Raw genomic sequence first — 14,623 nt, forward strand, 5'->3', positions numbered from 1 at the left:
GCAGGGGGTCAGGCTAGATGATCTGTTCAGGTCCCTCCTGACCCTAGCTACTATGATACTATGACCACCTGTTGTTGGGATGGCAACAGCTGATTGGGCTGCCTCAAAGCTGCGGTGAAAATAGGTGATTGGGTAGAGAGAGAATGAGAATCTGACTCCATGGTACGGCAGTTAGGGTATTATCCTGGGAAGTAAAAAACTGTGGATTACAGTTCCTGTTGTAATGAATATTGTATTATTTAATACATATTGCCATTAGTTCATATTACTATATTTTTTCACATACCCCCAAATAAGATACGCACCTTCTTTTGGGGCCAGCAGAATGAAACAAAAACGGATATTTCCAGGGTCATGGCTCAGTCCTTTGGGTATCAGTTTAAAACTAAAATAGAATAAAATAAACCACTGCAGTGTTAACCCTTTACAGCAGTCACGGCTGTGGCTGAATTGCTCAGCCAAAAGCTACTGCCAGTTCAGCAGCAGCCATGAAAGGGTCAACACCGTAGCTCTGACCCTAAACAATTAATTCCTCCTCTATAGTTGTCAGTAACAGAAACAGGGGAACCAGTACAGATGCCATCTGTGCTTCCATTACTTCTTTCCAGTGCAAAAAATTAGCCACCCCACTTCAAGACATACACCCTAATTTTTGAGGACTGATTTCAGGTGAAAAAGTGTTCTACTGAAAAGGTGTTATGAAATCCCTGCAAAAAAAAAAAAAGAACTAAAATTGTGAAACAAAGTTCTGAATTAAAATTTTAGACTTCTAAAATGAAAACTCCTGAAATTCAAAAATATTTCACACTTCCAATACATGGGGATTTTTAAAAATGTCTACTTTCTTTCTGAATTACAGTGAAAAAAAAATTAAATGTTGAAGTTTCTGGCAAATTGAAAATTCCACGTTTCATCCAGCTCTGTATCTAATACAGGTGGTCAGTTGCTCAGTATGACAAATGCAAAATGAATGACTCATTAAATTAAAGCAAAATTCCCATAAATATTTTATTATAAATAAAGTATGTTCACGTAAAAAAATTTCTTCATAGATAATGCATATCTACTTTTGAAGGATTGTGAAAAAGTTTTTATCTACTTCCTTTGAAAATTTTGACTAAGGATTAAGGTCATAATTGTATTTCACTTTACTTGTCTAAATAGTACATGCCCAACTACAGAACTTGATGTTTCTAGCACTTACACATAGCATACAGTCTGTTCTATGTGTATGTTTATTCATTGAGCATGCTCAGTAGGGCTACACTGTGACAGGGCAAGTCTGTGGCTATGTACACTTGTCCAGGTATGCATGTAAGCTAGGTATTGTAAGTGGGCAAAACCCCATAGCTAGTAGGTGTTGGACATGAGGAGGAGGCAGCAGCCCTATGTTGTAGCCCAGCAGCCTATTTGTTCAGCCACTGGCCTAGGGAGGGAAAAACTTACGTGCATTTCCTGCTTCCCAGCTGTGTCCTAACCACCAGGCCACAAGTTAGGTATTATCCAAACCATTCTCCAGTCTTCCTTTTTAAGCTAACCCACTAAGCAGCCAAGAGAGGGAGATATGTTGGACCAGGGAAAAGCAAGCAAGTCAAAGAGTATCCATCCACTGAGATGGATAATGCCATGGAAAGGAAAGGGCACTAGATTGTAGACCAGACCCCTGGTCCCAACAGAGATTTTTTTTCTAGTTTTGTGTATCCATCAGAGCCAACTCATTGTTGCACAGTGAAATAAAATCTGAGATTATGTGTAATTGTCAATATTAGCTGTAGTTATACGGTTGCTTACACACCATCTAGACATGTGAAGAGAAATAGGATGTAGTCCTAAGCCATCTATTAGAAAGTGTTCAGATCCTTCACTTATTTGTATGAGTGTTTTTTTTCAATTATTGTAACCACTTAAGGAATAAAGATAGTAATATTTTGTTTTTATTTTTGATAAAATGATAAATGAGCATATTTTAGAAAATAAAAATTATTGTTTATGAAATGATAATATTTAGGTCATATATGGCAAATGAGTGGATCATGTTAATTTTTCATATTTGAGATTTGATCTTAATTATAATTTAGCTTCTATTCATACTGTACCATGTAAGGAATGAGAAGGCAAGGTAAACATCCTAAAGTTTGTCCATCTGTTTATGGCTTATACCATCTGTCATAATTGCTAAAATTGCTATATGAAACTAAAGCCACAAAAGTAGCATTACAGTAATCATGAGCAAAAAAGATCTGCATAAAATTCATGAGTTGGAACAAAATATGGTATGATATATTTTATGGTGGCTGAGCAGTATTTTATTATCCTATGTATTTGTAGCATGTGCAATATTCTGATGGACAAAATTAAATGGAAATAATATTTTCAAGGTGCACTATTATTGTAATACTGTAGTATCACAAAAGTAGATCAATTATGTTTTGGTAATTAACACTTAGTTTCAGCATAAGATAATTAGCTAGTATACAGAAAGTAATTTTGGAGCTGAGTTTTTCAACCTAATGAATCTCTGGTGTAAAATAATCTTATTCAGTGATCTGAGAAATGCAGGTGAGTTGGAACAACTATATGGTCTGGGTTCATTTTATAGCTGAGTTAGGAAAGGATGTAATTAAAGTCCATTAATAAAGTGACATTCTTTGAATTGGTAAGTATACTCTTATATAGGGTGTATACTGATGATGATAACACAGATGTATTAACAGGAGAAAGTACAGTTCCATCCACGCAGACATGCACCTTGTATGCAGTGATGTACTCCTGGCTTTTCAGTGGTGGGCAAATACTCTTATGGATCAAGAGAGCTCCACTCTGAAAGGACTGGGCAGTATAAAGTGGCAGCTGTAGCACTGTATTCTTGCAACCTGTCATCAGCTCCCAGCTTTCCACAATCTCTTTGTCTCCCCTACTTCCCTTTGTGGTGAAACTCAGCAACCAGCACGTGGTTTTCCTTCCATATAAATTGAGTCTGATTTGGTTTTGTGTGTTATGTGTATTTCCAAAAGGCCAGTGGTCCAGATAACTTGCATATTTGCAGGCTGTTACGAATTCAAAGGATTTCAGGTGCATTCTAATGAATCTTAGCCATGTGCTCTGGCTGGCCACACAAAGGGTAGGGAGTCAGAAAAAAAAGAGTGGGGGGAGAAGACCCAGGTAAAATTTTTCCAAGCAGAATTGGTGATATTGAATATTATACAAACAGGTGGTGTTTTCAACAGTTAGTTTGGAATAACTATAATGCCCTAAATAGGATGCAATTATACTAGTATAAAGGTGTTTAAACTTTTATTTGGATGTAAGCTTGGCCTGTACTTAAACATTGTACTGCTTTAATTTTATTACTTTAGTTTTTGGAGTGAAGAACACTTGTATTGTCATTTATACCTGGAACAGGAGGGACGGCAGGGTCGCCGTGCTAGCCCTTGCCGCCTCCTCTACTGTGCCAAGCTTCAGATTTGCACCCTCCTATTCTCGCCCGCCATGACTTGGATGATATGTTTCTTTTGTAGGGAGGCTACCTCTCCTCCACTTGGCCACAGTTCTCCTGCTCCGGGTGTCCGGCGTATCTAGGCCTTGCGCGCCTTCTCTATACGCCACCCTTCTCACCGGGGCTCTTCCCTCTGCAAGGCTGCCCCTCTCACCGGGGCCCTTCCCTGCAGTGCTGCCCTCTCACCGGGAACTTCTGTGGAGCTGGGGTCTGAACCCCCGAACTCCGTGCCCTCACTGGGGCTGGGGTCCTCACTCTATCGTGAGTCCCCTATGAGGCCTCCTCCATCCCCTTATAGCCTCACCCAAACCACCAGTGTTAAACAAACTGCAAACACAAACAACAACATAAACACAAGCCCCTGGGCTACAACACAAACATAAGCCTCCAGCTATAACTAGGCTCAGGCCTACCGGGTTTTCTCTCCTACCACGGTGACCAATACTGCTCTGGCATTCAGGTTCTCTCTCTTCTGGCCAGGAGTTTCCTCATCCTTCCCTGTTGGTAGGGAACTCCTACTGTCTTAGATGCCAGTCAGCAACTGCCTCTGGTCTCAACTCCCCTTCTCCTCATACGAGCCAAGTCTTGCCTCTTATAGCCAGCTGACCGCTGGCAGGTGTGGGTCGTTTGCTGGCTCCTGTTGCCTTGGGAACCAGCACCTGAGGAGTCTTCCGCACTCTCTCAGTAGCAGACACCTTAGTGTCCTGCTACAATACCCATAAATTCAGGTGTGAGCACTAGTAAGCATTAAGTGTACTAGTAAAAATTATTATTTTTACATAGTTGTAAATGCCTCCATCTAACTACTAAGGTAAAATCAGAACACACGCCAACCAAGGTAGTTAAACTGATAAAAGAACAAACTCAAAACTTCGCTATGGCTTAGTTTATACTAGAAAAGATTGCCTATCTCACTATATACAAATAGATCTTTACTTATACCACCAAGCCTTTTTGGTGTAGCTAGATCTTATGCAAACAAAGCAGTATTTTATGCTAAGATAGCTTATACTGGTTCTCCAAACAAAATAAACTAGAGACACTCTTCTGCTGTTGTAACTGCATTTACAATAACGATTTTGCCAGTATAAAGGCACTGTAAAAATTGTCCTCCCACATCATTTCTGTAACGGTGAAAGTTCTTAGTGTGGACCTGCTTTGTGTAGAGACTGGGTCTTACTGATTTGTGAGGGTTTGCCTTTGATTCAGAGTAACTGGGTATGTACGTTGTGAACGACTATGAATGGGAGTTGAGTGTGTTTGGATGGTATTCTTACTTTAGTTAAGACATGTGAATAAAGATTGGTATAATTGGTGGAGATTGGTCTTGACTTTCAGGAACTGTTTGTAGGATTTGCACTGGAGTCATAAGACTAAACTAATGACATTTTGTTTTTGTTTGGGGGATTAAGTATTTGCTTTAAATATGAATATCTGTTTCTGTTTTTAGCGTTAGGTTTTATAACTGGAATTTCCTTCATCTGTCTTTTATGGACAGATTATTTTATTGATTAGAATATTGGGTGCATTTTGTTGTTTATTAGAATAGCTGCTTTTCATTTTATCTTTTACTGGAAAATACTTGTAATATTTTGTCATTTAATTGCTACTCATACTTGCTTAAAAAATACTCTAGACATATTCTGAGCTATTAATGGAAAATACTGTTATTTCTCTCCTGACAGCGCCTGTCAAATGGCTCCATAGATTCAAATGATGAAGCCAGTCAAATGGTGGAACTACAGGAACTGCTTGAAAAGCAAAACTATGAAATGGCACAAATGAAAGAGCGTTTGGCTGCACTGTCTTCCCGAGTTGGAGAGGTAGAGCAGGAAGCTGAGACTGCCAGGAAGGAGCTTATTAAAACAGAAGAAATGAACAGTAAATATCAGAGGGACATCAGAGAGGTAAGATGTCCTCTACAGTCTATAACCTCACACTTCTTAACAGTTATAGCCATGATATTTTATAAGAATTAGTTCCTATTCAGTTTCCATTGAATTTGGTTCATAAATTTAATTCCAAAAAGTTCACTTGATGTGACTAGTTCATCTACCTAACAATAGACAAAAACTATAAATAGAGTTTTTTGGTTTAAATATGCTTGATTTTTGTAAATAAACTCCTGACAGTTAAGGGAGTGAAATGAGGAAAGGGTTAGTTGTTTCTAAGTGGACACCTTCCTTTGGCTAGCTGGAGCTATAAATAATGAACTGTTGAACCATACTGCCACCTAACACATTAACTTTCAGTCTCTTTCTTAATAAATAATTCTGCCTTTGAATTTTGTACTAAATTGTAGCATAGTATTATTAATTTATGAGTTACATAATCAGATACATGAAAGCAAGAATCCACATGCACAAGTTCGGGACGCATTTGTATATGTGCATCTGGCTGCTACAACCTTTACTGGTTGAACTGAAACACAGTACATATATAATTTAATTATTTTTCACAATAAATATAGTATTTCCTGTAGAACTCTGTTTTTTCCAAGAACTATACTTGGAGATTTATGCACAGTGTTTAGGTACTCTGCCATCTTTATGGTGCGAGATGCCGAAGAGCTAACTTGCAATACTGGGATGTGTCACACCTGTGGGTTGCCATTTCATTTTGAAACAACTAAAGAGAAACTTTGAAGTACCATGTTAAAACATATCTGTCATTTCTGAGTAATAAAGAAGCTGTTGACTTGCTGTTGACTTATCCTTTTGATTGAATTGCATATATTTGGGCCAAATCCTGAACTATTCATTCATTTTTACCCAGCTCCTATTCAGTCTTAAATCCTTTGTGTCAAGAGGGAATTTTGGCTGAGTAAGAACTAAGTAAAATATACAAAGTATAGAACTTGTCCACTTGGTCCCAAGTTCTCTGTTGACAATCTGATTTGCTTTCATACAGATTTGGACAGTATGACGTGTCAGTAGTTGAAGCTTTAGGTAGATTGTCAGTCTACCTAGAAAATTTGTGATTAACATCATACTCTATGAGTAGATCCAGAAAGTAGCTGTAATTTTATAAATTTTATCATATTCTCTACTGATGAAACTGCATAATGCTTTACTGATTGAGCTGCATACTGCATTTCATTTTCCCAGTAGGTGGTATAGAATGAAGTTAGCAGGAATTAGGAGCCCAATTTTAATCTGTCCTCTACTAATGGGGCCTGCAAAGTGTGGAGGCATATCCATGTGAGGTTACAAAATCCTGTATTCATCAGCCAGCCAGAAGATAAATGCAGAGATGACCATTAGTTCTTGCAAATATGGGAGTTTTGTGAATAAAAAAAGGACACACCTGTATATTGTTCCGGTACTGGCCAAAAATTTATGCCAGAATGAATACAACTTCCTCTGTGTAACGTGTTCTAAACCTGCAGTGGATAAACTATTACATTTTTTTAAAAATACAGAAAATATTGATGTTTACCTTACCTGCTCCGTGAAAACATCAGGCTAGATGAAGAAAATTAACATATTTGGATAATATACAATAAATATAAGCAAACTCAGATTGTTATTCATAATGCATACAATTTCTTAGGAAAAGTGTAACATCATGGCCTGAGGCACGGAGCTGGATCAGTAGAATTAAAATGTTTTTTAAAAGTTCACCATCTGAAGCATTTTTAAACAGTGATCAAACCAAATAATGCAAATCAGTAATGCAAATAGTAATTCAATCTCTGAAAGAAATAATGCACCCTGAACAGTAACCCAGTGTACAAGAACAACTCAGTAGCTTAAGAGTAGATCCTCACTTACTTTCCTTACTCTCCCTAGTTATTTCCCTTTACTGTTATCTAATTTCTTAAGCTATCAGGGCAAGAAAGTGGTGCCAACTGGGAATTAGAGCAGCTAATCATGAGCTAAGACATCTCAGTTTGGTTAGTCACTCTACCAGTGACTCACTGTGCAACCTTAAGTAAGTCACTTTTCCAGAAATGTGACTTAAAAGGTTCTGTATACTTAATTAGCTCCCTTGGGTTTTGCAAGATACAGCTTCAGCATAGCCACAAGATCTGATATGGATACAATTGAGAACCCATTTCCAATTAAAGGTTGGCCCTTCCAAATGTTCTGAAATCCAGATGTGTACTCAAATTGCCCTGAAGTGTGATGCGCTGCATAGATGTGCAAGTTAAGAATTAATATTCCATATCTGAGGATAGCTAAGTAAGGGGTTCCAGAGGCATACCTCCCTGAAGGGGATAAAAGGGATCTTATTGAAAGCTGATGGACTCTCCTCTCCCTCTGCCTGAAGAAGGGTGTTTGCACCCACTTAGCTTGCAAAGAACAATTTTTCTGACTATTTAGTTGGTCTAATAAAAGATATCACATTTACCCAAAAAAAGCATGTCTGCTGAATCCTACTAATGTTTTTTGAGCACACTGGGGAATTAAGCCACAGCTCTGATCAATATATGGGTGACCAATCTGTGGTACAAATGCCACAAGTGGCATGGGCAGTCTCTGTGTGGTATGTGGCAGATAAGGGAGGAGACAGGTATCATGGTGACAGGGCCTTGTTACTCATTGCCCTTGACATGTTAAATGCACTTAAAATGTGAGTATCTGCACATTCAAGCAGGAAAACATATTCCAAGCATGTTCAGATCACTGCAAAGTTATGCCACTTTGGATGAGGAGTATCTCTGGCTCGTGTTATGCAGCACATGCAGTGCTGCTTCATGGGAATAAAATGAACAATTTGAGGTCCTCCAACATCCCAGGATACATTGCCTCTAACCCCTCCCCCCAACACCTGTTCCATGGAAGATTTAGCCACCATTTCGAATACTACTGCCCAGGGGCAGGCAGGACCCTACCAGTGCTGGTGCTGCCACAGCTGGGCCCCTGTACAGTACAGCAGCTCCAAGCTGAGCAGACAGATGGGGTGGCATGGCTGCCCCAGTCCTCCATGTTCCTGCCATACTAGCCACCCTCCTGGCATCCATAGCTCCATGTTCGTGGGAAAGCTGAATTCACCCATGGCAGTATGGTGGAAGCATGGAGCTTCCAGGAGGGGGAGAAACGTGCTTCATGCTCTAACACCCCTCCTGGTGACTCCATGCCCCATATAACTCCAGCTTCCCCCGCGAGTGTGGAGGTGCAGCCGCTGGAAGGGGGGGATGGCACGGCAGGTGTGTGGAGTCACTGGCAGGCAAAGATGCATGTTTCATGTCCTCATTGCATCAAACCCCCTCCTGACAGCTCCGACACTCCACTCACAGGGGAAGCTGAAGTGTGGAGCCACCAGGAGGGGATTGGTGCAGCAGGAAAATGGAGCCACCGGGAAGTAGAGAAGCAAGCTTCATGCTTCTGCTGTACTAACCTCCTGTCAGCAGCTGTGGCTCTGTGCTGGCAGGGGAAGCTGGATCACGGAGGTATGGGGTGGCCATGCTGCTAGCTGCCTGCTTTTTTATGGCTATTCTCTTGCAGCTAACAATAGTCAGAGAGAGAGAGTTTTTCAGCTATTCTTCATCATAGTAGCCCTGTGCCCCCTTCAGTTCTCCCCTGTCATGCCCCTCCCCACCAGCTTCCCAGAGCTAGACCGCACACCCCTCCGAAAGCACGGCTAGAATCCAGGCATCTGGCTCTAGCCACACCTGCCCTGCTCCCCAGCCCTCACTCAGCAAATCAGACCTGTGCAGGTCAGAGATATAACATTCATTTCATAACTTCCAGAGACATGACATAACATTTAGCATGTGTGAACTGTAATGTGTAACCAGCCCCACAGATAGGGCAGGGAGCAGAAATCAGAGCAACAGGTTAGGCAGGGAGCACAGGGCAGGGAGCAGACAGCAGAGAAACTGATTGGGTAGGAGAAGGAGGATTGCAGCAGCATTCAGCGATGTGCAGAACTACTTTGTGGCATGGCTGCCAAAATGATTGGCACTCACTGTCCTAATTAGTGCATAGCACCCACTTCTGTGTAGAGCCAGTATTGAAAAAGCATTCCTGAAAGAGTTGGGCTCCCAAGATAGCTGCACACCTAACTCTCCAGCTAAATGGGTCACCCTGGGGTTATGTTGACTGAGTTACCACAGTGCTTTTTACCTTGCCTGCTGTCATGTGATCAGGGTGGTTCCAATGCAGTGTGCAGTGGCCAGTGAACCTGCCATACACCCAATGGATCTGACCCTTGGCAAGAATAGAGTTGAATGTTACAGCATTTCACCTGTGTCAAAGTGATATATTTTGTTTCTCATTTTGGGGGAGTACCAAGTTCTACAGACACTGCATAAAAACTCATAGTATTTTTGGAAAAAATATAAATTACAATTATGAATCTGATGAGGTAATGAAGCCTCAAGGACAGATGTGTGGGTAGGAGAAAAGGTATTAGGGGCTGTGGCAAGGAGCGGGAGATAAATGATGGTGGGCATTAGTTGAGAATTGAGATAGGTGACATGGTGAGGCGTCAGGGAAGTTGGAGGGGGCTTAGAGCAGAGATGTGTGCGCAACAATACAGTACTTAGCAGAAGAAGGGGCCAGATAATAAGGAGCAGCACTTTTTTGTGCTGAAGAACTAATGTTTCTAAAATGTAAATGGTTTAAATAGGACAGGAAGGGAGCAGAAGTTAGAAATTGTTGGGCAGTGGACTACATGTTGCAAATGAATGAAGGGGAGCTGAGAAAGAGACAGTCTTCTCTCATATACTTAGAATCAAAAAGTTGCTTAATAAAACTGTCAAGTCTATTGTAGGCTATGCCTGTGATTTCTTCATCTGACCCTTTTAGAAGAACATACTCCATATATTTCAGTGCATGACCGTAATCTATATTCTATTTTTACAAGAAGGGGAAAAGAGCATTTAGGAATCATCTACAATCCTTTACCTCCATAGACAGAAACAGAGAATTAGTACTGTCTGCCTTCCTTTGCTCAAAATCTGGTCACTTCCAAACACACTGCAAAAAGAGGCTGGGGAGGATGATCATGGGCAGAGTCAAGCCCTTACCCAGAAGTTCAGCAGAGCTTCTAGGTCCAGGCTTAACTGTCACTGGATCCAGGCCATCGCACCCTGGCTGAGAATCGCTGGTATAAATAGATGGCTGGCTTTAGAACTGGCCATGTGGATACAGCCTTAATTGTAAACATGGATACTGTTTTTAAAATCTGGGTGTCAGTTTTCCTCAATAATATCCAGCCCGTCCAGAATTAAAGTTTTAGGCAGGAGTGCAGCAAAAAGGCAGGGACTTGAAGTGGGGGGGAAATTACATCATGTTTAAGGCAGGTGAATACTTCCTGGCAAAGTAGGCTGTATTCCTGAGTCTATCAGCAAATTCTATGCAATGCTGAGCAAGTCATTTAGCCCATTTTTTTCAATTTTGTTCAATGACAGTTTCTCCCTCACTTTCTGAATAAGACCTTAGGGGCCAGATTTTCAGAAGTGCTGAGCATGCACAGATTCAGGCAAGTTAAATTTGTGTTTTCAATGTATAAATTGCTATATGAAAGCTAAGTACAGTGACATCCCAGGCACTGCAATTTGTGTATACTTTTTGACAATTTTGTCTTTGCTATCTGTATATCAGTTCTGCTTGTGTAGAGAAGGAATAATAACACTGCTTCATTTCATAGGAGCATCCTGAAGATAAATTAATTTTAAATTTCTGAAGCACTTGGTTACTACAATGATAGCACCAGAGAAAAACCCAGAAATAAATTAATAATTCTGTATTCAGTACAGATCTTAACTGTAAACAAGACCTGGGGACCCACTGAATGATGAGAATAAAACAAAATACTAAATAGCTTCTCATTAAGTGAGCACTATCCATTTTGTGTATCTAATGAGCTAGGGGTCTGGTGGGAGGAAAAATGTAGTACATAATTGTGTCATTAAGACTATTATAATGTTTATGTGCCAGAAAGGTAAATGGAGGTTAAACAGGTTACCTAATTTGGGCATTTTCCTGAGTTTTTTGACTGCCTAATTTGCACCTTTATGATGTTTTACTGTAGGGTCTACTCATATAATTATTCTAGAGATTATCCTTTGGGTTATGATATAAGTAATAATGTATTGTATTAAACCACTCTTGCCAGAGATTCTAATGGCCTCCACCTAGCCAATTTTGGAACCAGTTCTCCATTCTCATCCTGTGAGTTATCTTCAATAGAGTTGATCATGCTTTTCTCAAAATCTTGTTCTTTCTCTGAATATGTCCTCCCACAGTTCTCCTATTACATCTCTAATTGCTTCTTGACCACATCCTTCAGATGATTCTTGTCATCATCTCTCCCTCTTTCACAGGCTTTGTCCCTTCTATTTTTTTCTCTTTTCCCTCTACAACATACTTGTAGGTAATCTATCCACAAACATTTCTATGTTGTTGGCTCATAAATCTGTCTATCTGTTCCAGACCTCTGTCTTTCTGTCCAAACTGAACCTTCGGCCAGGTTCTCTGACATCTTTCTGTGGGTACACAGCCATCACTGGAAAACCAATATCGAACAGAACTACTGATATTTTTCCCAAAGTGATTTCCTTCACTTCATTTCTTGATCACCATGGCCCACACTGCTACCCTGCCTGTCCTGCACACCCATCATGCTGGTGTCATTTTCAACTTGACTGTCTTTTAGGTCCTAACATCCTGGTTACATATAATTCTTGCAGATTATTTCCACGTAACATTTCAAAGATATGGGCTTTCCTATCCACTCACACAGCTAAGCTCTTGTCTAGGCTCTCATTATCTCATGTTTTATTATTATAACATACATTTCACTGACCTTAACAAATACAATTTTGGTCAAATAATAATAATAATAATAATAATAATAAAAACTCTGAAGGAAAAATTGCGTTCCTATTCTTTTACTATGTCATCTTTTCTGTTTGCCTCTTTCCACTGGCTCCACGTACATTCTTATATTGGACTTTTGGTGTGTGTCCTCTCTTTCATTGCTCTATTCCTTAGCTACAATTCACCTGTGTCACTGCTGAAATGTAGACTTCTGGATCTATGCCATCCCTGATGCTTACCTCTGTTGCTCACCATCTGGACTGCCACACAAGCTTCTTATTGCTTACTCCCATGTTGCTCCCTGTGCTTGGAAAGAGAACCCATAAGAACCCATAAGAACTCATTATCCTCTTTCAAAGCTCTCCTTTAGCTTTCTACTTTTCCATGCTGACTAATATTTTCTCAATGTTTCTACTGTCTGGTGACCTATCCATATATTGTCCTTTGTTTCATACACTTAGATTATAAACTCTTTAGTGCAGAGACTGTCTTATTTTTCTACATTTACATGGTGCCTTGTGTAATCAGGTCTGTGTCCATGGCAAGGGCCCCTAAGGATTACGATGCAGTACAAAATAATTGTAATGCAAGTAAGAAGTAGTGTTAAGGAATACAAAACACAATCACAGTCCAAATAAGAAACTGATTTTTTTTAATCTCTCTCTATTTGGGAGGTTTAGTTGGAAAATCTTGAATTTCATGTTAGCAAATTTAGTATTAATGTAATTTAGTTATGAGACAGGTGTGGTTTGTCACGTTGTCCTATTCACTGTAAATAAGAGAGTGGGGGTTAATATGTCCAGTCAACTCTTAGCAAAAAAAAACTTGAACTTTATTTTTGGTTGTTTGTTTAATCCTTAGCGTCCAACATATAAATAGGTCTTTTACCTGAATATGATTGATTCTTTCTTCTCTTTCTTTTTCTCATTATTTTGTTTTCTAAATGTCTATAGATTACTATTTTAGCATTCACAGAGAATGGAGAGGGAAGAGCTGTTTCCTTGACTTGCGAACACATAGAATATTTATAGAAGTTTCGCCTCCAATTTGAAAAGAAGTCATTTTATGTGAATCAAACAATCTAATGGAAAAAAAGAAGGTGGGGGGAGGGGAGCATGAACTTCTCCCGGCTCTTCAGTGAACAACGTATTTGACTTTAAAAGAAAGAATTATTTTAGAAAAAATAAAATATGCAGAATTATTTCTCTCTCCCAGTGGTTCCCCCTTCAACACAACCCTTCTCCTACCCTTGGTATTTCTTTCTGATGTTCGCATCCCTCATCATAGGATAGGGGAAAACTTTCTTGATAGGCTTGCCTGTACTTTGGCCCAGTAATTTAAGTGCCTCTGTTGTCTCTTTAGTAGACTAGCATGAACATGGATGCAACTGTTAACAGGCAGCATTCAAATGAACCTGCAGAAACATTTCTTTCAACAGTACCTTCTTTCTCCCTGTAGGGTTTCTCTTCTAGTAGTACAAACAGTGCCATCAGAAATCTTGAATTGTTCCACCAAAAGCCATGATAAATTAGATACTATAATACTTAAGTAATATTTTCCTTTTATTTGCCTTCCTGAGTTTTTTCAGTCTTTAGGATACAAATTGTCGTGCTATTCTTAGCAGCCAAAAGGGCTAGAACTTTTTTTTTCTTAAGCCAATATTCTCCTGTATGTACACATCTTCTGTAGCTGGAACTTAAGGAAAACATCACCTACCAGAAGACTCACAATAAAATCCCAGGGATTGGCAGCACGGCAAGCCTTCTACCCTTACTACATTGCCCTCAGAAGCTTGTTTTTCTCCCCAAGATATTCCTTACAAACAAAATATCCCTGTAGTTTCTCTCCAGAAGATACTGGAGTTTGAGGTTGTTATACTCGATTTTAGTTTCCTCTCCTTTCTGCTCAGTGTCGGGACAGAGGGCGGTCTGAGGCTATGGCCAGTAGCCCGGACCGTCAGGTGGGGTTTTTCCACGACGGAGTAGAGTTAGGCACGGAAGCGTATTGGTTTTACAAAGAAAGCTTTACTTACACTGCCAATGGTCACAGTGCAGGAAGGAAACTTGCTTGAGTTGCAGTTGCACACAAACAAACACAAGTGAGATCTCTTCCGAGCCGCACCGAACCAAGATGAGTCATCGATGTACGACTCCACGAGCGCTTCACACGGGGGTACGTCAAATTTTCCACTATGACAGGGAGTGGCTAAAAGCTGATCAGGCCTCTATGTCCTCCTCCAAGACACACGCGGAGTTTGCTAGGCTCCACAGCGCGCTCAGAGTTCCCCACGAGATGGTTGTGTAGTCCTCCAACTTGGGCGGAAACTGCTCTAACCTTTTATATGGCTAGCGAGCCA

At 40.2% G+C, this 14,623-nt stretch overlaps 1 protein-coding gene across 1 annotated transcript in view; it reads left to right on the forward strand.

Moving 5' to 3' along the window:
• The window catches only part of PPFIA2 (PTPRF interacting protein alpha 2), a gene marked incomplete at its 3' end in the record, with an annotated part of 557,753 nt that overhangs the window by 447,326 nt on the left and 95,804 nt on the right, over positions 1-14,623 (forward strand). The window contains exon 7 of the mRNA XM_025215735.1: positions 5,182-5,403. Coding sequence (XP_025071520.1) covers positions 5,182-5,403 — 222 coding nt within the window. The remainder of the gene's footprint in view (positions 1-5,181; positions 5,404-14,623) is intronic.

This window comes from Alligator sinensis, unplaced genomic scaffold, assembly GCF_000455745.1.
Source record: "Alligator sinensis unplaced genomic scaffold, ASM45574v1 scaffold976_2, whole genome shotgun sequence".
NCBI classification, from domain to species: domain Eukaryota; kingdom Metazoa; phylum Chordata; order Crocodylia; family Alligatoridae; genus Alligator; species Alligator sinensis.